This window comes from Clarias gariepinus, chromosome 22 (assembly GCF_024256425.1).
Source record: "Clarias gariepinus isolate MV-2021 ecotype Netherlands chromosome 22, CGAR_prim_01v2, whole genome shotgun sequence".
Classification (NCBI taxonomy): Eukaryota; Metazoa; Chordata; class Actinopteri; order Siluriformes; family Clariidae; genus Clarias; species Clarias gariepinus.
Genome location: NC_071121.1, coordinates 28,760,001 through 28,782,500, shown reverse-complemented (window position 1 = coordinate 28,782,500; position 22,500 = coordinate 28,760,001). Strand labels below are relative to the sequence as shown.

Below are 22,500 nucleotides of genomic sequence, written 5' to 3'. Positions count from 1 at the left end.
TAACTTAATCCCAAAAAAACCTTTCCACTGAATTTCCTTGCTGTCATTAAAGGACCTGCTGAGATCATTTCAGTAATCTTCTTGTTAACTCAGGTGAGAATGTTGAGCACAAGGCTGGAGATCATTATGTCAGGCTGATTGGGTTAGAATGGCAGACTTGACATGTTAAAAGGAGGGTTATGCTTGAAATCGTTGTTCTTCCGTTGTTAACCATGAAGACCTGCAAAGAAACGTGTGCAGCCATCATTGCATTGCATAAAAATGGCTTCACAGGCAAGGATATTGTGGCTACTAAGATTGCACCTAAATCAACAATTAATAGGATCATCAAGAACTTCAAGGAAAGAGGTTCAATTCTTGTTAAGAAGGCTTCAGGGCGTCCAAGAAAGTCCAGCAAGCGCCAGAATCGTCTCCTAAAGAGGATTCAGCTGCGGGATCGGAGTGCCACCAGTGCAGAGCTCGCTCAGGAATGGCAGCAGGCAGGTGTGAGCACATCTGCACGCACAGTGAGGCTAATACTTTTGGAAGATGGCCTGGTGTCAAGAAGGGCAGCAAAGAAGCCAATTCTCTCCAATAAAAAACTGCTGAGGACTGGGGCAAAGTCATATTCTCCGATGATGCCTCTTTCTGATTGTTTGGGGCATCTGGAAAAAGGCTTGTCCGGAAGAAAAGGTGAGCGCTACCATCATCAGGATCTCACAAGTTCTGTGTCATGCCAACAGTAAAGCATCCTGAGACCATTCATGTGTGGGGTTCCTTCTCATCCAAGGGAGTGGGCTCACTCACAATTTTGCTCAAAAACACAGCCATGAGTAAAGAATGGTACCAAAACACCCTCCAACAGCAACTTCTTCCAACAATCCAACAACAGTTTGGTGAAGAACAATGCATTTTACAGCACGATGGAGCACCGTGCCATAAGGCAAAAGTTATAACTAAGTGGCTCGGGGACCAAAACGTTGAAATTTTGGGTCCATGGCCTGGAAACTCCCCAGATCTTAATCCCATTTAGAACTTGTGGTCAATCCTCAAGAGACGGGTGGACAAACAAAAACCCACTAATTCTGACAAACTCCAAGAAGTGATTATGAAAGAATGGGTTGCTGTCAGTCATGATTTGGCTCAGAAGTTAATTGCAGAAGTCCTGAAAAAGAAGGGTCAACACTGCGAATACTGACTCTTTACATAAATGTCCTGTAATTGTCGATAAAAGGCTTTGAAACGTATGAAGTGCTTGTAATTATATTTCAGTACATCACAGAAACAACTGAAACAAAGATCTAAAGGCAGTTTAGCAGCAAACTTTGTGAAAAACTAATATTTGTGTCCTTCTCAAAACTTTTTGCCACGACTGTACATATTTGTGTGATTTCTGAATAATCCACAAGGGGGCAGTAGTTTCTCACCATGTGCTCTTCTAGCAGAGCCTGTTGTCGGTGCTGTGAGCAGGAGAACCCTCCTTTATTAAAGAGACATTAGGGCGAGCGCTGGCCCCGCATCCATCTGTTACTCAGGACTGAAGGGACGTCCAGGGGCTGGTCAGTGTGGGGCTAACAGTCTGTAGCTTGACGCAAAGCAGCTTACTGTTAAATTAACGGGATTACACAGGGCGCTCAAAACAGACGTTCAAACTGAACTTACACCAAAAAGAACTGCTGTGTGAGAAGCTGAGAGCAAATTTGATTCCCAGGACTGTTATAGCTGAGTAATATTCATCAGGGGGAAAAAGAATGTATTAAACTTCACAGATATTATGTAACTTCAGTACAACAGCATGACCTCAAGTGTGAAATTGCTTTTATCAAAAAGAGCAAAAGTGCCTCATCACAGCACAGAGACAGCACTCGTTAAAGTAGTAAATGACCTCCTATTGGCCTCTGATCAGGGTTGTGTAACTATGCTTGTATTACTCGACCTCACTTGCAGCTTTTGATACCATTGATCATGCTATTTTTCTTCACAGATTAGAAAATGTAGTAGGAATCAAGGGTACAGCCCTCTCCTGGCTCAGATCCTATCTGACCCATCGTTATCAGTATGTAGACTTAAATGGTGATTATTCTGAATCTTCTCTAGTGGAGTTTGGCGTTCCGCAGGGTTCAGTTTTAGGTCCACTGCTATTTTCCCTTTACATGCTTTCTCTGCTTGCACTCTACAGTTAGTATACATTCACATTATACATTGTGTGACTGTGACCATACCTAACTGCCATCTCTCCTCTTCTCTTTCCCCCCCTCTTTCTCTTTCCTCTCTCCTCCTGTCTCCACCTTTCACTCTTTCTCTCTCTCTCTGTCGAGCTACACATGTCGTTCCTGAGCTGCCAGTGATCCAGACTCCCTCTGCCCTCCGGACCTGTCTGACCCATCCTGGTGCCCCGCTTCTGGCTGAAGATATCGTCACATGGATGCCCCGTGTGTCTCTATGGGATGCGTCTGGTGTCTGGGGATGATTCTCTCTACCTAGAAGACGGTTCTGGCCTCGACTGGTGTTGGCAACTTTTTCTCTGGGGACTTGACAGTTCGATAGTTCAGGACTGGAACTTCCTACAAGTCTACCTGGGTCTTCAATAACTACCTGGACTCTATTATATCAGCTATTATAGCTAAACTGCCTCCCACCCTACACACTGTATGAGTGCAGATCAATCCCTGCTATCTGTTATCACCCAGATGAGGATGGGTTCCCTGTTAAGTCTGGTTCCTCTCAAGGTTTCTTCCTATTACCATCTCATGGAGTTTTTCCTTGCCACTGTCGCCCTCGGCTTGCTCACCAGGGACAAACTGACCATTTTGATTCATACGCATTCACATTTCATACAAATTTAAATAAATGTTTTGATTGTGTAAAGCTGCTTTGCAGCAATGAAAATAGCTAAAAGCGCTATACAAATAAAATTGAATTGAATTGAATTGAATTGAATTGAAATGCTGCACTGAGGTCGAGTAATACAAGTATAGTTACACAACCCTGATCAGAGGCCAATAGAATGTCATTTACTACTTTAACGAGTGCTGTCTCTGTGCTGTGATGAGGCCTAAATCCTGACTGATACAGTTCATGTATGCCATTTCTATGTAGATATGAGCATAGCTGCTCCGCTACTATCTTTTCCAGAATCTTAGAGATAAAGGGGAGGTTTGATATTGGCCTGTAACTGGACAGCTGACAGGGGTCGAGGTCAGGTTTCTTAATTATTGGTTTAATAACTGCTAATTTAAAAGATTTTGGAACATAACCAATGCTGAGTGAAGAATTAATTATTCTCAACAGGGGTTCTGTTATTGCTGGTACTATCTGTTTAAGAAAATGTGTCGGTACAGGATCTAATATACAGGTTGATGAATTTGCAGAAGAGATGAGTGAAATTAGTTCATTCTCTTCAAGGGGAGTAAAGTATTCTAGGTTCTGATCTGACATGGCTAGATTAACATCTGCATCAATTACATTGTTCGGTTTTAAATTTTTGTTATTTTCTATAAGAGCGGAGAGATATGTTGATCTAGCTACACTAAGAGCTTTTCTATAGTTCAGGATGCTCTCCTTCCATGCTATTTGAAATACTAACAATTTAGTTTGACGCCATTTACGTTCTAATTTCCGAGCGGTCTGTTTTAAAGTGCACGTGTGATCGTTATACCAGGGAGCGAGTTTCTTATCTCTAATAATTTTTCTTTTAACTGGAGCTACATTATCTAAGGTATAACGGAACGTCGACTCTAAATATTCAGTCGCCTGATCGAGTTCTGTGGGGTCAGACGGTGATCTAATCGAAGTGTGTAACTCTGGGAGATTACTGATAAAACTCTGTGTGGTATTCAATGTGAATGTATGTTTAGTACAGTAGCATTGTGCTGCGTGTACATTATTACTATGACACACTTTAATTGAGACAAGATAGTGATCTGAGATAACTTCAGATAGTGGAATTGTGAATAAATTTCTTATACTTAATCCGAATAATATTATTAAATCTAAAGTGTGACCTGCTTTATGAGTGGGTCCTACTACACACTGATTTACTCCTACCGAGTCCAGTACGGACATAAATGCTGTTCTCAGAGGGTCTTCTGGATTTTCAAAATGAATATTAAAGTCTCCATAAGACCCAGTGAGACCAGTAATCATGTATATACTGGTGATGATGATGAAGATGATGATGATGGTATATAATCTGCTGCTCTGTGTACTACAGTGGTGTGTGTGTGTGTGTGTGTGTGTGTGTGCGGTGTCCTGCGCTGCGCTGTCCCACGCCTTCACCGGGAGCGCGCGCACACACACACACAGAGTGAGAGAGAGTGAAGCAGCACGTGTTGTGTGCGCGCTCTGTGTGTGTGTGTGTGTTTGATGCACGCGCGGTGTGAGTGATGTCCGCCGCCGGTAACGCGTCTCTTTTCCCGCTCGGTAACGCGAGTAACCGGTTCGCGCAGCCGCCGTGGCGCGTGGCCGTGTGGTCCGTGGCGTACGGCTGCGTGACGCTGGTGTCGGTGTTCGGGAACCTGGTGGTCATCTGGATCATCGTGGCGCACAAGCGCATGCGGACCGTCACCAACTCGTTCCTGCTGAACCTGGCGGTGGCGGACGCGTCCGTGGCGGCTCTCAACACGCCCGTGAACCTGGTGTACGCGGCGCACGGGGACTGGTACTTCGGGGACGCGTACTGCAAGTTCCACAACTTCTTCCCCGTGGCCTCCGTGTTCGCCAGCATCTACTCCATGACCGCCATCGCCGTGGACAGGTGTGTGTACACACACACACACACACACACACGCACACACCTTCTTAATTCATTTTAATTGATTTATCTGAACTCAAACTGTCCGAATGTACCAGTTTCCCTAAACATTCTGTGTCTTATTTACATAATAATAATAATAATAATAATAATAATATTTATTACTATATGCTTAGGCTTTACTGGCCCGTGTACATTTTCTTTAGATTATTATTATTATTATTATTATTATTATAAGATTCTTTTTTAATTCTGGGAAATAAATGGATTCTTTCATGTTTAACATGTTGAACTACAATAAACCTGACCTGACCTGACCTGACCCTTAGTGGAGAATCATACACACTCCTTTTCGAGTTCTTTCCTCTACAGGAACCCCGAAGGTTTTGCTTAGAAGATGTTGAACTAGATCTAGTTCTTGATCTTAGAAAGATGTTTAGAACTAGAACCTGATTATGACGATGATGCAGAACTCATCTCGGTGTTCTGTCCCTTATCCAGTAGGACAGATGGTGGAGGTTCTGCATCACACAGTGTAAGATGAAATAGTATCACAGAGCCTTGTGGGTTCTTTAGTCTGTCCCTGTGAAAGTACCCTAAAGAAACATTAACATGTTAGAGTAGAACCTGGTTAAAGAGTCAGGTTTTAAAGGAGAACATGCTAATGATGGAGAGAACACTCAACTATCAGAAAAACCCTTGAAAAACAGTTGTAATGTTCTGGGAGACAGAGAGAGAGAGAGAGCGGGAGAGAGAGAGAGAGAGTTCTAACGCTTACAAATTGGTCTGCAGATCCGAATCTAAACATCAGAACCTTAAAGGCAGTTAGGTAGTAGTACCGCAAGTGGTAGTGTAGGTGGTACTGTGGGGTATAATAGGGGTTGCTATGGCCATCTCAGGAGGTTTTTTCCCTCCACACCGTCGCTCTCCATCATTTTCTTTTGACTCTATAAAGTTGCTTTACAAGAATGATAATTAAAAGCGCTAGACAAATTGAATTGAATAGTCTAGGTGTTCAGCTGGTAGTGTTAGTGTTAGTGTAGGTCATCAGTAGTGATGGGTCGTTCAGGAACAATTCATTCTTTTTGAACGAGTCTTTAACATGTCTCAGAAGAATAAGTATCTCAGAGAGTGATTTGTTCATGTCCTACTGGGCGCGCACGCACAAATCATCACAACCCCTCCGTAGGTTATATACAGGAAACAGGAATGAGCGTCTCACCTCTCAAGTCATTTGGTCCAAATCATTTGTTCTTTTGTCACGTGACTCCCATAGATTCAAAAGAACAAACAATTCGGACCAAAAGATGGTGAGCTGCTCGTTCTGTTTATTATAACGTCCTCAGCTGCGTTGTAATATTTTCATTACTGGAACTATAGAACAAAATGTGTGTATGTAGACGTATTGGGGGTCTGTTTATTAAAAAATTACCATTTTGTTTGAATTCTGATCAAAAAAACGAAATGAACTAAATGACTCAAAAAAAGATTCGTTCATTTTGATGACGAGATTCAAAGAACCGAGTCACTAAAATGATCCAAACTTCCCATCACTAGTGTTCAGGTGGTAGTGCAGCTTCAGGGTTTCATGTGTTTATTTAAAATATTTGTTTATTTTATTCACACTGACACTCGGTGTGTGTGTGTGTGTGTGTGTGTGTGTGTGTGTTATTTAGTACTTAATAAAACACCCATGTTATATTCACTGTTACAGCGTGAATCCTGCGCTCTGATTGGTCAGACGGTGTTGATTAATTCTCTCTAACAGCAGCTCTGACACTGACGCTATGTTTCCTAGCCCCAGCTCGCTCAGTGGGACGGGTACAGCACACACTCGACGGTTAAAAACATCATTAATAGACTGGAATCCTGTTAATCCTGTTATTTTCACTAAACATTTTTTCTCATTACTTGATTAATAATATTATATGTAAGTTTATGTGCACATTCATTTAAAATTATACAGACAGTATGTGTCCGGTGTGTTCAGTTAAGTAAATTATACACACACACAGACACACGCACACACACACAGATATACTAAGACAGCAGACAATGATGCTCTCTGGGTAATATCAAAATAGAAGTTAGACAGCTCCTGATGGAGAAAACACACACACACACACACACACACACACACACACACACACACACACACACACACACACACACACACCACATGACAGAGTGCAGAGGATTGTTGTATGTCCTTCCTTCTCATTACTTCCAAGTTTGTGTGTGTGTGTGTGTGTGTGTGTGTGCACTTTAGGGTGTGTAGTTGCATTCTAGGATGGTAGGAGTGGGGAGCACTTGGCTTAAACAAACACACACACACACACACACACACACACTGATGTTGAACTACTTTGTAAATGTATGAAAGATAAATAATAATAATATTAATAACAATAATAATAATAATCACCATCATCGTTGTCATGGTGATGGTCAGCATGTTCCCCGTGAGGTTGTTCTTTCACCATGTGTGTGTTGAAGCTGGACTGAGAGTGAGATTTTAGCTGAGTGACGAGTCATAATAGTGAGCTAAACACTGCTGCTTCTCCGAGCCGAGCCGTCTGTCTGTCTGTCTGTCTGTCTGTCTAATAAATGCAGATAAAATACACAGATCTCATTTAGAGAGTGTGTTTATGTGGGAGCAGGACATCTGAGAGCTTTAACAGTGAGGAGTGGACACGTGTGTGACATGAGAACAGAAACAGGATGAAGAATCTCTCCACTGATAACTGAGTGACCTAAAAGCAGCTCTTGCTCCAAAATCCAGACTTACAAGCTCCAGTGAAGCTCCAGCGTGTGTAACTGTGAGTCTGTGCTCGTTTCAGAAAGCCCATAAATAAAAACCTTTAGCTCCAAACTCCTGGGGTTTTCTTCTGTTTGGCCAGAAGTTTACACGCATCATCATCATCATCATCATCATCATCATCATTATGAACATCTGGAATTTCCTTTGGGATCAATAACCTATCTATATACACTATATTGCTAAAAGTATTGGCTCGCCTGCCGTCACATGCATATGAGCTTGAGTAACATCTGATTCTTAATCCACAGGATTGAATATGATGATGTATATCTATCTATCTATCTATCTATCTATCTATCTATCTATCTATCTATCTATCTATCTATCTATCAGTGCAGTACAGTACACACTGCCTGTGCCTCATATTAACGTTTATGCTATGAATATAAATGTGCTGAGTGATGTCACTTCCTGTCTGTTCAGGTACATGGCGATCATACACCCACTGAAGCCGCGTTTCTCGGCCACATTAACCCGCGTGGTGATTGTGTGTGTGTGGGGGGCGGCGGTGGTGATGGCCTTCCCGCTGTGCTTCTACTCAAATACCAAAGCTGTTCCCAACAGGACGCTGTGTTACGTGGACTGGCCACGCGGTGCCATCGATACCTTCATGTACTGTACACACACACACACACACACACACACACACATACTAACCCTCTCAACTAAATTTTCTTTCTTGTATAAAGTACAGTTTTATATCATTACATTTTAAACATTTTACATATACAGTACAAACACACACTACCGTTTAACAGTTTTAGAACACTTTCTAACTCCATGATGGTTCCTGATTTTTATTTCTTTCTACATTGTAAAGGCTGAAGGCGTCCAAAACATGCATTAATCTCCTTTGAACAGTTAATGGTGAGATGTTTCTGCTACTTCTGCTCTGTAAAGACTTCATAACGCCTCTAATCTGAGGTGCTGGTTGTTAATTGGTCATTTTTCAGGCTGATAACTCTAAATGAACTTCTCGTCTGAGACAGAGGTAGGTTTTGGTCTCGCCCTCCTGGGACGGCCTTCATGAGAGCCAGTTTCATTATGGTGCTTGACAGATTTTGCAAATGCACTTGACACAATACTGTTCTTGAAGAACTATTACAGAAAGGCCGACCTCTGTGCCTTATAATAACAACTAACTGTTGTTTTTGTTGTTATTATGTAATTACCTAATTCCATATGTGTTATTTTATAGTTTTGAAATCCCCAGTATTGTTGTAGAATGTAGAAAATAAATCACTAAACAAAAACAAAGACATTTGCAAGTGACCCCAAACTTTTGAACGGTAGTGTGTATCTCAGTGTGTTTATAAAACTCTTGAAACTTACACGACTTTAGATAAATAAATAATTAACACTGTTCCAGTCTTTCTCTGCAGTTCTGTGTCACTAATTACATTCCACAACTTTGGGCCAAACACAAATTAGAGGACAGTGTAACACCGAGATTTAGGACATAAAAATATGAAAAAAAGATCTAAAATAAAAATATGTTTTTTATGACCTTTATTTGTTTTCTTTATGTTTATATTTGCATATTTAAGCAGAACTTACCGGTATAACATTGTGGTCCCTCTGCGTGTGTGTGTGTGTGTGTGTGTGTGTAGGTACCACATTATTGTAGCCATACTGGTGTATCTGCTGCCCCTAGTGGTGATGGCGATCACATACAGTGTGGTTGGTATCACACTGTGGGGGGGCGGCATGCCAGGAAACTCCTCTGACAACTACCTGGAGCAGCTACAGGCCAAGCGCAAGGTGTGTGTCTCACACACACACACACACACACACACAGGAGTAGGAGAGCAGTATTCATGTGTACATGTAATTAGGGTTAAAAAAATGTTTTTTTTAGGTGTTTGAGTGTGTGTGTGTGTGTGTGTGTGTGTGTGTGTGTGTGTGTGTGTGTGTGTAGGTGGTGAAGATGATGATGGTGGTGGTGGTGACCTTTGCTCTGTGCTGGTTGCCGTATCACCTTTTCTTCATCATCACAGGTCTTTACAAAAGCCTGAACAAGAGGAGGTTCATCCAGCAGGTGTATCTGGCGGTGCTGTGGTTGGCCATGAGCTCCAGCGTCTACAACCCCATCATCTACTGCTGCCTCAACAGCAGGTCTCTACCTCTCCCTCTCTCTCTCTCCCTCTTTCTTCCTCCTCTTTCTCCCCCCCTCTATCCCCCCTCCCTCCCCCCTCTTTCCCTCCCTCTCTCTCCCTCTCTCTCCCCCCCTCTCTCTTTGCCCCCCTCTCCCTCTCCCCTCCCTCTCCCCCCTCTCTCCCCCTATTTCTTCCCCTCCCTTTCTCCCTCCTCTCCCCCTCTCTCTTACTCCCTCTTCCCCTCCCTCTCTCCCACTTTTCCAACTCTCCCTCCCCCCCTCTCTCCCCTTCTCTCTCTCCCCTCTCTCTTTCTCCTCCCCTTTCTCTTACTCTCCCTCCCCCCTCCCTCTCTTTCCCCTCACACTCTTCCCCCTCCCCCCTCCTTTTCCTCCTCCATTCAGCCCTCTTTCTCCCCTCCCTCTCTCCCCCTCTCTCTTTCCTCTCCCTTTCCCCCTCCCTCTCATCCCCCCCTCTCCCCCCTTTCCCTCTCTCCCCCCTCTCCTTCTCCCCCTCTCCCTCTCTCTCCCTCTCTCTCCCCCTCTCCCTGTCTCCCTCTCTCTCCCCCTCTCTCCGCCCCTCCCTCTCCTCCTCCATTCCGCCCCCCTCCCTCTCCCCCACCCTCAGTGTGTTCTAGTTGACTGATGTTCTATGTTCCGTTGCTGTTGAAGGTTCCGCGCCGGTTTTAAGCGAGTGTTCAGCTGGTGTCCCTTCATCACCTTGTCTCACCTGGACGAGCTAGAGCTGAAGTCGGCCCGATTCCAGCGGAACCGTCAGAGCAGCCTGTTCATGCTGACCCGCCTGGACTCCAGCGTCGACACACACTCCTCACACTCTTCACGACGCAAGAGCTCCGCCGCCAGTCGCCACAGCAGCCTGAGCAGCCAACCGCGCCCCAGCACACGACTCTCTCCAAACGGCTGTAAGCACACCCCTCCCCTAAACACCACACCCACCTCAGCCGCTCTCAGCCAATCAGACGCCAGAGCTAGAGCCGCTACAGACTGAAGTCCAGACTCGTTTCTCCGAGCGTCGCTAAGTGTTACTCTACTTTACTGAGCGCGCGGGGAGTGCAACGCTCTTCTTCATGTTCTTCCTTATTTTTCACATAAATTTTTGTTAAAACATTTTTTTAAGAGATTTTACACAGTTTTACATTCAGATTAAAGCTGATGGCGGATGATGTCATAGTGTGTGTTAGAATCAACCAATCAGCAGCTTTGCTTTAAATCAGTGGAAATGCACACTTCTATCTTTCTCCCTGAGTTCTTTCTTCCTTATTATTTTTTTCCTTACTTATGTGCTTCCTTCTGTTTTTTTTTCCTTTTGTTATTTCCTTTGTCTCTGTATTTCTCTTGTTGTTTTGAGTGTTACTGTAACTTTATAACTTTTACGCACGTTTTTGTACTATTCAAGAGCTTTTAATTCTGATTATCTCGACCATGTGACATCCCCTCCCCCTCCCCCTCCCCCGGTGATCCTTCCCTTTACCTATACACAGTGTGTGTTTTCTATATATTTACGAACGTCACATAAACTTCACTTTGTGCTCGTAAACGTTCTGAATGTGAGACTTCTTCATAAAGAAAACTGAAATGAGGCTGAAACCTGCCTTCATGGATCTTTAGTATCGGGTCTGTTTGGGTTTAGTTGATGTGATCCATACGCGGTGTGAGAGAGAGCAGCGCGGACTCGTTCACTCGTCTGTATCGTGTTCTGTTCATCCTCACCGTGTTTATGTTCCTCTCAGCGTTCAGCAGATCTTTACTCTCTCTCTCTCTCTCTCTCTCTCTCTGTCTCTCTCTTTTAAGTCCTGATGTTCCCACAGAGTTCCACCGAATACACACACACACACACAAAACACACATAAACACACACACCCTCACACCCACACCCTCAACCACACACACACCCTCACACACACACACACACACACCCACACCCTCACCCACACACACACACACACACACACACACACACTGTCGTGAAACTAACATAGCCAGCCTGCTTCACATACCTGTAGAAGTGTTAAGGTAAACATCGTTTATAACTTTAGATTTATACCAGAGTAGAGACGATGTGCTGCATGTAGCTGATGCCCGCTGATCCGTCTGCCCGGGGCGATGCCACTTGACCGCCTTGCTGGGAAAATAAACACTTGTCTAATATAAACAACACATTTTTCACTAGCTGCACTTTCTTTAACTGTTATAGTGAAACATTTCACGGGTATTTATATAATCTCTGTAAAATTACAGTAACGTTAGGTGGTTAATAAACATTAGCAAACATTCAGTCAGTTCAGGCACACACACTCACACACACACACACACACTATGCAGAAACTACAATCAGTCGCATGAAATGCAGAACCTACAGAGTAGAGACACAGAGTACTCTACACACACAACCATTAAAAGCGTGCTGTTTTACACTGGTCAGGTTATCGTCCTGCATCAAGAAAACATTAAAATGGCTGGAATTGGATTAACAACTGACCATCTCATTATTAAACCCAGTGGTGACGCCTTAGGACCTCCAGTGAAGGTTCACCAGGTTACTGACTGAGAGCATCATCAGTCAAAACACTGTTGCGGAGGGGATTTCTAACACACGTACTTCAGCAAAGTTCCTCAGTCATCATTTGCAGACTGCTTGAGACTCATCTGTACGGAGATCCTGAGGACGTTCACTTCACCACCCAGGTTCTAGAACAGAGACATGTCCTGGTGCAGGTCTTCCTTGTACCCTGAGGGATAGGGGGAGCAGTTGAGCATTGCTGGAGGATCAGAGAGGGTGTGGTGCAGTGCAGGGGGGTAAGAAGGGCTCTATGGGGAGATGGTGCAGGAGTGTTTTTGGCTTTGTACACAAGCATGAGTGTTTTAAATCTGATGCAGTAGCCACAGGTAACCAGTAGAGGGAGCTGCATAACTGGGAGGTGTGAGAGAATTCAGGAAGATTCAAATGTAGTCATGTACCATCACGATGCTACACCACAAGACTTGTCAGGATGGACATGAGAGTCTGGGCCACGCACACAGTGTGATGAGGACTCACAGGACTGGGACTAAACAGCTGTGTGTCCATAAGAAAACCACTTGTTAGTGAGACTCATCTGAAAAAAGGCCTCTGTTTCCTAGAGAGCATAAAGACAATGGAAGAAGGTCATGTGACCTGGGCGATGGGCGTGTCAGGGTGAAAAGGGAAGGACATGAAGCGATGCTCCCATCATGCATAGTGTCCACTGTACAAGCCTCTGGAGACAGTGTTATGATCTGGGGTTGATCAGTTACTCAGGTCTAGACTCAGTAACGTTATGGGGCAATAAAATGAAGTCAGCTGACCACCTGAATGTACTGAATCACCAGATCATCACATCTATGGAGGGTTTCATCTTCCCATAAGGAGATCCATAAAGTGTGAGAGAGCGAGTCTGGGAGCACGAGGAATCATTTACACACATGAACTGGACACCACAGAGTGGTGTGTGTGTGTGTGTGTGTGTGTGTGTGTGTGTGTAATCACAGCTAAAGTAACTGAATGAAATATAAGAGTGTAAGTAGTAACAGATAATAGAGTTCACAACAGAAAGCACTTCTTTTAAAACGCCCGCACACACACAGCTCACACTGCACTGTGGGTAACATGTCATGTGTGTTAGGATATCTCCATGGTCACTGCTAATAAGCGTGTTGTTCTGTTTTCTATGTGAACACAGACAGAGGAACAGAGGAGCAGCGTTTTGTTTAAACTGTAGAGATTTCAGAGACATTAATAACTACTTTATGAAAGCACTTTTATTTTATTTTATTTATTCATCTGCTAGATTTCCTATTTATTAATGATTTTTTTTGTTTCAATTTTTTTATAATAAACTTCAGCTGATAATTGGATTTCAGTCCTGTCCTGTCCAGATTCCTATTTGGACTTTACCTGGAACGCTCAGGAGACTTACATCTTATGGTTTCTATAGTAACGGCTCAGACACGGGTCATGTACAGCACACACACACACACCACTGAGAATCATGATGAGATGCTGTGGTGGAATAGGAATAAAACACCTGGGGATGTCCACAGCAGGTCACATGACACCACATCACATCACTGATTAGTTTCCTACGACAGCGTGTGTTTTATTCCTCATGGAAAATATTAATAATGAAATATAGTTTAACAATTTATTCTTGTTTGTAAATGAAAGTAACTCCTCTTTTACAAACATGTCAACAGTCTGGGGAATTTTACATGTCACAAAAAGTGTGTGTGTGTGTGTGTGTGTGTGTGTGTGTACCAACGCTCAGTTGATTAACTCTGACTCTGACTCAGATGACTGTAACTGTGAGTTTGACACTGACTGACTCTGACTCTAAATGTGACTCTGACTCTGACTGAACGCGCTGCTCACAAGCTCACGCCAGTTTGGGTCATTTTTAGCACATTTTCACAACAGCCAGGAGAACAGTTCAAGCACAGCTTCTGACATATTTCAAAAGGAAGAGAACTGAAGGTGTGATACACACACACACACACACACACACACACACACAAATCCTAAGTGGAGACGTGATGAAAACGAAGGATTCAGTTTAATACAGTAGTTTTTTTTTTTTTTTAATGACTGACAGCTTTAATGATTATAAAAGACGAGTTCTTTACACAATTTGTGTTTTATTCTCAATTTAAAGAAGAGGTTTCGTTTTTTTTATTAGATTTTGGGGCGTCACCTACATGCTTGGGTACAAAAGGGTCAAAAATAGATAAAAAAAGATTTTTTAATTTTATAATAGTGATTTGATGATTTGTGTGTGTGTGTGTGTGTGTGTGAGAGAGAGAGAGAGACTGGTGTGTAGTCATACAAAACTACAGTACTATTGAATTATTTCATTACTAATGTTTCTGTAGATTTTTATTCCGCTCTTATAAACCTCCCCAGATGAAAGCCATGGAAAAGATCAAATAATAGTTTTGAAAATTGCATGTTTAAGTGCATGTGATGATTTAATTAAGCTTACATTTTCTGCTCTTAAAATTAGTACATATTTCACGATGATTTTGTATGGTTAGTTATAGTCCCAGCCCCGCCTTTGACCCCTGACTGTGACTAAGTCTATGTGCCAGACCACACTGAGAGTCCACACTCTCGACACCTTCAGCATGCTCTGATGGGCGTGTCCTCCAGTGAAGTGATTGACACTCCAAAGGTGCGTTCCCATCGGCCTGATGTACCCTGCGATGTGCACTACACAGGGGAGTCAGCTATGTTAAGTGTGACTCCAAACTGCAGGGAGCAGAGTCTGATATATATATATATATTATCATTTTTATCATCATAATAATAAGACACAAAAAGTTAAACTTTAATTTAATCAAGAAATCCTTAGTGTATATATATAGGCTAGTAATCTGTAAAAAATAAATAAATCTCTGTACTTCTTTAATCAGTTCTTTAATTATTATTGTCAAAAATAATAAAATAATTTATTTACAAGTTATACACGTTTCAATAGTTTTATAGTTTTATAATGGTATCAGTTTTTGTTTCAATAAGTATTCTATATTTAATGTCCGTAGTGTGAAATTTCCACAGCAGCAGCGACAGGTATCTGAGGTGCTTATGTTACCATGGTAACGCACAGTGACGTCAGTATTGTAACAGTTTGGTGAACATTATTACTCTTTTGCAGAATCATAAAGTGTTACATCACATGAAACAGATGATTTATTGACACGGTCTGTCTCGGCTTTCAGTCGCACCTCACACCTGGGGACCTTCTGTCCCGTCCTACAGTCTGTCTTCTGGCTGATCCTTAAAAGTTCAAACCTGCTCAGATTCCCACAATCCCTTGCACACTTTTCACTTACTGTTAACCCCTGATAGCTCGTATAATATCAAACCGTGTGTTGATGTGTGTTTACCTTAATGACTCGCATGTCAGACGACCTGCTGCTTCATTACTGCTGTTATCTTCATTAAAAACCTAAAACTGGTTTAGAAGATCAACAATGTAAAAAAGGGTATCTTCTCAGCGTGGTGTGTGTCGTAGCCCCATGATGTCTGATATGATTGTCATGTGAGCGGGATGATTCTGAGATGGGGGTCTGTAGAAATGTGCTGATGTAGTTTTCTGTATCAGGTATTTAATCTCATGTCGAACCGTGAGACACAAAGAAGTCTGTTTTTAATTGCTTCAATTTGTTCTAGCTGTCGTCCTGCAGCATCATAAAAAAAAAAATAACGGCACAAAGGTCAGAGTCAGAGCACACACACACACACACACACGTCCCGTGTTTATAGACTAACAGTTATATAATTACTATAATCACCAGCACTGGAACAAAACTAAACACATTTCTGGATTTTGTTATGAATGTGTTTGTCTGGATTATAAAAAAATTCTTTTAGAACAAAACATGAAAAAAAAAATATATTGGCAACGATATTCCAGTGTTGAAAATTATAATGTGTATTTTTTCTTAAAATTATGAATGTCCTAAGAGTTAAAAGGTGATGATTTGTAATATTCCTGCACACACGGTCCGCGTCCGGTGTCTTCGTGTTTGTGTCCTGTGCAGTGTAAAGACACCCAGCAGGTCGGACCACTTCACCACTTCACACGGGTTAAGTATTATCCAGATATGGAAACACCTCTCTCTCTGTCTCACACACACACACACACGTGCACACACACACACGTGCACACACTTGTGTAGTAAACATTAATGCTGGCAGAACGCATGGTGCCATCCATCACACTTCCAGAAACATCCAGAAAATAAACACATTAAACGCTGGTGTAAACTCGAGCACGACCAAACTGCCAGCCGACACAAACACGACACGACACACTGCTCTTTTTGCCTGCAAGAGTTTATTTAAACCCATCAACAGTGAAGTGGATTTACTAACAGATGTAGAGTTCAGTAGATAAGCACTATAGCAGTGTATCCGTTGATGGGATTAACGAGCCGCGGCCTGGCACCGCCGTGTTCCGCTGCACACTTTACATTTATAGCGGAACAGTCGTTAGGTTTTATTTTAACTCAACACACGGTACCTGTCAAAAGTATGGACACACCATCAAATGTCATTTTCAACATTCTAGAACAATACTGGATTTTGTCAAAACTATAAAATAAAACAAATGGCATCGGGTAATTAATAAACAACAACAAAAAACAACAACAACAACAACAACAGTCAGTTGTTATGTTAAGACAGGAAGATCAGCTGTTCTGGACCGGGTCTCACAAGAACAGTATTGTGTCGAGTGCGTTTGTAAAACCCATGATGATGAAACTGTCTCTCATGAAGACCAAAACTGAGCTCTGCTGCAGAGGAGAAGTTCATTTAGAGTCACCAGCCTCAGAAATCACCAATTAACAACCAGCAGCTCAGATTAGAGCCGTTATGAAGCTTTACAGAGCAGAAGGAGCAGATAAACATCTCAATATCAACTGTTCAGAGGAGATTATTGTGTGTTTTTGGATAATAAACACCTTCAGTGTTGAGTAGAGAGAAATAAACATCAGGAACCACCATGGGGTTAGAAGGGGTGTACAAACTTCTGACTCCTAGTGTATATGCAGATGATAATGAAGATCAGTCTTGAGAAAACAGAACACACACACACACACAGAACTCAACACAGTGTGTGTGCAGGTGATGTTCTCGTGGTCTGTTTTTGCTGACGTTTCATCAGAATCGTGTCGAGCTCGCCGTCTGTAAAACGCCGCAGGAGCGCCGCGCGTCCCGACGTTCCTCAGAGTCCCTGCGCGGTGTGAGCGAGACCACAGGAGGAGAGCAGCGCTAAACCAGTGCTCCCACAACCCCGAGTCGAGCTCAAACTCTGAACTAGCAGCTCACTCGACTCTGCAGGAAACATCTCAGGTGTGTGTGAGTTCCACAGGCACGATAACCATTTATCCCTTCACATCTTTATCAGGATTATAATCTCTCTCTCCTGAGTCGGATGGAAAACACAACGCTCATCCCACTTCTAATAAAAACAAAAGCTAAATTACATTTGATCATAGCTCTAATCCTACTCCTACATTCTGCTCTATGCTAACTGTGTAAGTTGGTGAGACAATAGTAAGTGTCCCTGAGCTGTAAACCCGGGACAGGGTGAGCGGTCTTCACACTCTTGAGGCCGTACACCTGGAGAGCTTCAAGTCACCTCCATAGATCTGAGCTCAGTTTTAGGTAACTTCTACTTTTGATATCTCTGGATCATCAGTGAGGAAGAGTGGTAACGTCTGGAGGACAGAAGGACACACACACACACACACTAGAGGAAGTGTATGATTAAAGAACAAACACACTACAGGAAGTGTTTTCCTGAAGAACACACACACACACACACACACACAGTAGAGGAAGTGTATCCCTGGAGAAGACACACTCCAATAGAACTGTACGGGACGTGTACACCAGTATTAAAGGAGATAATTTGGACTTTATTGCGATTAGCGCCGGAGCTACGCGTCTCTCCACTCTGACCGTGGAGTTTATTTAGTTTCTGTTAGAGATACCGGAGAGAAGAGCTCTCACCCAAACAGATTTATCAGCTGGAGATAAACGACACTAAAGCAGCAGCAAACTCAAATATTATGGTGAAGTGACGGAGTGCAGCTGCGGGGCACGGCCGCGCCAACCGCACATATCCGCTAAGTAGCTGATGCAGTTCCTCTACGAGCGCCTCGTCATCTTAATCACCTTCACTCCAGGGTCATGATGAAGAGCTGCTCTCGATAAGTGTCCTTTAAAATAAATATTACACTCCTTATAAAGGAAGTTACTTTTTCAATTGCTTTCCCCCCCTTTGTCTCTCCTCCGTGCCGTCCCTGTCCTCCCTGAGTCCATTTACATTTTTCTGGTGGAAAAAATAAATTGAAGTGAGGAGCGACATCAATTATCAAAGAGGCTTTTGCCTTTACAATAACCACACACACACACACACACACACACACTAGAGCAGAAGGGCCTCCTGTATGAGGTATTACCTTTTATGGACTTCTGTAGGATTTGAGGACGTCTCCGCAGGGTCAGCAACCTAGGCTCGACCTGAGACACTTTTTAACTTCATTGCTATTTTCCACATGGCTAATGGTCTGTATGTACTGACTACATCGTATCTAGTGAAAGTTTTACACATTTTTAGCAATAACTAACTTAAAAGTATAGCGGCGCTTACATTAACCTTGCTGTACGTTTGTAGGGAGCTAGCATGGGAGCTGTCTGTTCTGTATAAAATAACAATATAAAACATTCTGCATCTTCACTAAAAGGATCAAGAACTTGCAAACGTTTAACCTTCAGCTCAAAGCTAGCACTGCTGCCACATAACCGTCATCAAGGTGCCCGGGTCCTGAGGCTGTTGACCCTAAGTACTTAAAGTCCTGCACCTTCTTTACCTCTGCTCCCTCTATCCTCACCGTTCCTCGTGGGTTCCTCTCATTCACACACATGTATTCCGTCTTACTGCGGCTAACCTTCATTCCTCTGCTTTCCAGAGCGTACCTCCACCTCTCCAAATTTTCTTCAGTGGGTATGAGATATTTCTGCTAAAATACTGTTCATTGGTTTCCACAAACATGTCACTAGGCTTTAGGGTCAAACAACTCCACCTTGGTCTTATCTGTCCATGGGACATTGTTCCAGACGTCTTGTGGTTTGTTCAGGGGATTTTTGGTGAACCTCAGTTGTGCTTCTGTGTTCTTTTTAGACAGAAGAGACTTTCTCCCGACAACTTTCCAAACAAACTGTACTCGGTCTTCTTCTAATTGTCTAACTGTCTGAGATGTAGCTCTTGGGTTTTTTGTATTTCCCTGAGCATTGCACGGTCTGTCCTTGGGGTGAATGTGCTGGGACGTCCCCTCCTGAGAAGATGTGAGTGATGTGAGCATGCGGGACTGATTATGTGCACTTTCAGATAGACTTGTGCACTTCCTATTGAGAGATAACGTGGGTTTATTAGTCTAAACACAAAAAACCCAAATGATGATGAACAGGTCTCTCTCCTGATTACCCCCACGGTATCTCCTAGTGATGTTTGGGTTCCTGTTCAGAGCGGCGTGATGCGTTTTCCTGCACATCTGTCCCTCACAAGACCCGGGTGGTTCCAGTCTTTGTTGTCTTTCCCTCTTGGCAACTCACAGCTGAACGCTTTTATAGAGCTCTGTACACCCGCTGACAATCAGTTCATCAGCTGAAAATAAAAAATAATAGCAAATTAAAGAGTTACATTTTAAATGTGATTGCTGAGGTTACACTTAAACATTTTATATGTATATTTCTTCATACATCCTATAAGACAAGTGTGGTTGTGTGTGTGTGTGTGTGTGTGTGTGTGTGTGTCATCAGTCTTTGAGTCACAGTGATACAGTCTGTGTGTCACCACATGTCTCTCCTGATATATTTGCCGTCTCAAACATTATTTTCCAAGTGCACTCTTAAGATTTTAATTTCAGAGAGGCATGTGGTTTAGTTTCTGACGACGCTTCTGTGTGTGTGTGTGTGCGTGCATGTGTGTGTTTTGAATGACCTTACTGTCTCAAGATGATAATAAATGGCCTTCACAAATATAAGTTTACAGAGCACCTGTACAGCTGTGTGATCTGTTATTACATGCTGTGTGTGTGTGTGTGTGTGTGTGTTAAAAAAATGTAGGACGATTTGCTCAAATGAGGAAGTAACAGAAGTGTCACAAGTGATGTATACACCTATATTTATCTCTCTCTCTCTCTCGCTCTCTCTCTCTCACACACACACAGACACACACACACACACTTGTTGCTTTTAGCTTGGCTTTGAAGTTCAAAGATCATTCAGCGATTGGAGTGAGTGTGAGGCAAGAGCCGCTGGTGTGTGTGTGTTTGAAATCCGGGGGAGTGCTGCTGGTTCACACAGAAACCTGAGTGAGTAACACTGAGTCTCTTAATCTGAGTGTGTTAGTTTAAGTCTGTTACTCAGAGTGTGTTAATCTGGGTGCTCTAGTGTGTGCTGAAGGGCCGACATCGGGCCAATGTTGGCAACGTCATTTTGTCTATTTGCCCGTCGATGGGACCAAAGATAGGTTGGTCCAATGTTGGCTCAGGAGAAGGTCGGAAATTGGGAATTAAATTATATTGCTTTAGCTTTGTGCAGCAGGCTCTCTCAATGATGCCATCACATCAGGAGCTCACATGAGGGTTGGTTACCAATCTAGTACATAAATAACAGTGAAAGAACTGTATCTCTAACTGGATAAGTGGTCATTCCCAGCAGGTACCGCCGTTGGCGTTTTTTTTTTATCATTGCCAATAATAAGAAAACACATTTTTATCTACAGAAATGAATTTATCAATTTATTTGTGATAAAACTATTACAAACTAAGAAAATATATGTAGCCATTATGATGACAAACTACAAAATAAACACCTAGTACAAACACTTTTTCTCTCAGCAAGGTGGATGAAAATAAATGCGTACAAACAAAGTACCCATTGCCTTAGACTTTCCTTTATATCAGTTGGCTCTGAACCTTCCTCATCATCGTTCACCATCAGCTCGGTCACTGTAGCGCTTTATCATCATCTTCATCATCAACATTACAGAACTTTGGAGAAGTGTGACTCTAGTCTGTGGAAATACATCAGTAATTTGAGCATTGTACATTAAATTGTTCTTCAAGATGGCCAGTGGCAGTTAAACTCTATAATTAATCAATAGAATCAATAGAACTCTATCATGCCCTGATGCATTGTGCAATATTATCACAATAACAATATCACATGCAAAACCACTAATTATACAATATCATGAAAATCATGTGCAATATTTATATATATCTGATGTGCAATAACATTTCTACTCTTCTGTATATGCAATATCAAATATGATGTGCAACATAAATCAAAGGGGGGAAATAACATAAATGTACAATACACTAAAAGAGACAATTCTGCACCTTTCTGCACACTCTGTTGTTTTTTTCTTTTATTCTATTTATATTTGTTTATATTGTATTTTATTATTTATATATATATATATATATATATATATATATATATATATATATATAATATTGTGTTTTTATTGTATTTAATTTTTCCCTTTTTTCCCTTATCCTACTGTATTTGTGTCTTTTAATACAAATTAGTTTTTTTTTTTTATTTAGTTTTTTTATTGATCAATGCAACTGTATGACCAAGACAAAGCAATTTCCCTCTGGGATTAATAAAGTTCTTTGAATCTTTGAATCTTCGAAATATGCAGCCACCCAAGAAACAATTTCCTTCGGGATTAATAAAGACCTATCTTATCTTATCTTAAAATATGTTTTTCGAAATATTCCTTTTTAATCAACAAAATGATGAGAAAAACAAATATTTTCCACATTTGGCTCGACTCAGTTCAACACCAGTTCCAGTATTACAGCACACATATTTTCTCCAGGTGATACAAAGTCAACACAGCAATTCAAACAGTAAATAACCCAGCAAAATTGTCAAACAATACGTTTCACATGCCAACTACCTTAGTACAAAAATTCAACAACCGCATAAACATACAAAATGTCAGTACCCTTAAACACAACAAGACGTACTGTATACTAGTCTCTAGAATATTAGCCCTTTAATGTTTCTCGCGTTACTATGGCAACAATCTGTGTGGTTCTAACCTCGCTATGACTCTGTATGCTACCGTATTCACTGGCAAAAGGTCGATTCGCCTAGCATAATAGCGCATAGCTAAACAACCTTTTAACCACATTACAGCAAAACTACTAACTGCGTGCTTTTCATGTTACCACCACAGATTCTCAACACTCTTATGTCTTACTCAAGGGTGTTTACATCTCGTTTGGAGG

General features: G+C 42.1%; 2 protein-coding genes across 2 annotated transcripts in view; both read left to right on the top strand.

Annotated features, from left to right (window-relative positions):
- Nucleotides 1-4,357: 4,357 nt before the first annotated feature.
- On the top strand, nt 4,358-11,113 carry LOC128510248 (neuromedin-K receptor). The gene is made up of 5 exons (XM_053482391.1): nt 4,358-4,735; nt 7,977-8,165; nt 9,164-9,314; nt 9,472-9,668; nt 10,318-11,113. The coding sequence occupies exons 1-5, from the start codon at nt 4,365-4,367 to the stop codon at nt 10,652-10,654; spliced, it is 1,245 nt and encodes a 414-aa protein (XP_053338366.1). The 5' UTR covers nt 4,358-4,364; the 3' UTR covers nt 10,655-11,113.
- A 9,326-nt stretch (nt 11,114-20,439) lies between these two features.
- LOC128510247 (sodium/hydrogen exchanger 9B2) overlaps nt 20,440-22,500 on the top strand; it is a 13,465-nt gene continuing 11,404 nt past the window's right edge. The window contains exon 1 of the mRNA XM_053482390.1: nt 20,440-20,565. The gene's annotated coding sequence lies outside the window, so the exon portion shown is untranslated. The remainder of the gene's footprint in view (nt 20,566-22,500) is intronic.

Coding starts and splice junctions, on each gene's coding strand:
- LOC128510248 (XM_053482391.1), top strand. CDS start 4,365: ATGTCCGCCGCCGGTAACGCGTCTCTTTTCCCGCTCGGTAACGCGAGT. Junction 8,166..9,163: donor GGTGCCATCGATACCTTCAT/GTACTGTACACA, acceptor GTGTGTGTGTAG/GTACCACATTATTGTAGCCA. Junction 9,315..9,471: donor AGCTACAGGCCAAGCGCAAG/GTGTGTGTCTCA, acceptor GTGTGTGTGTAG/GTGGTGAAGATGATGATGGT.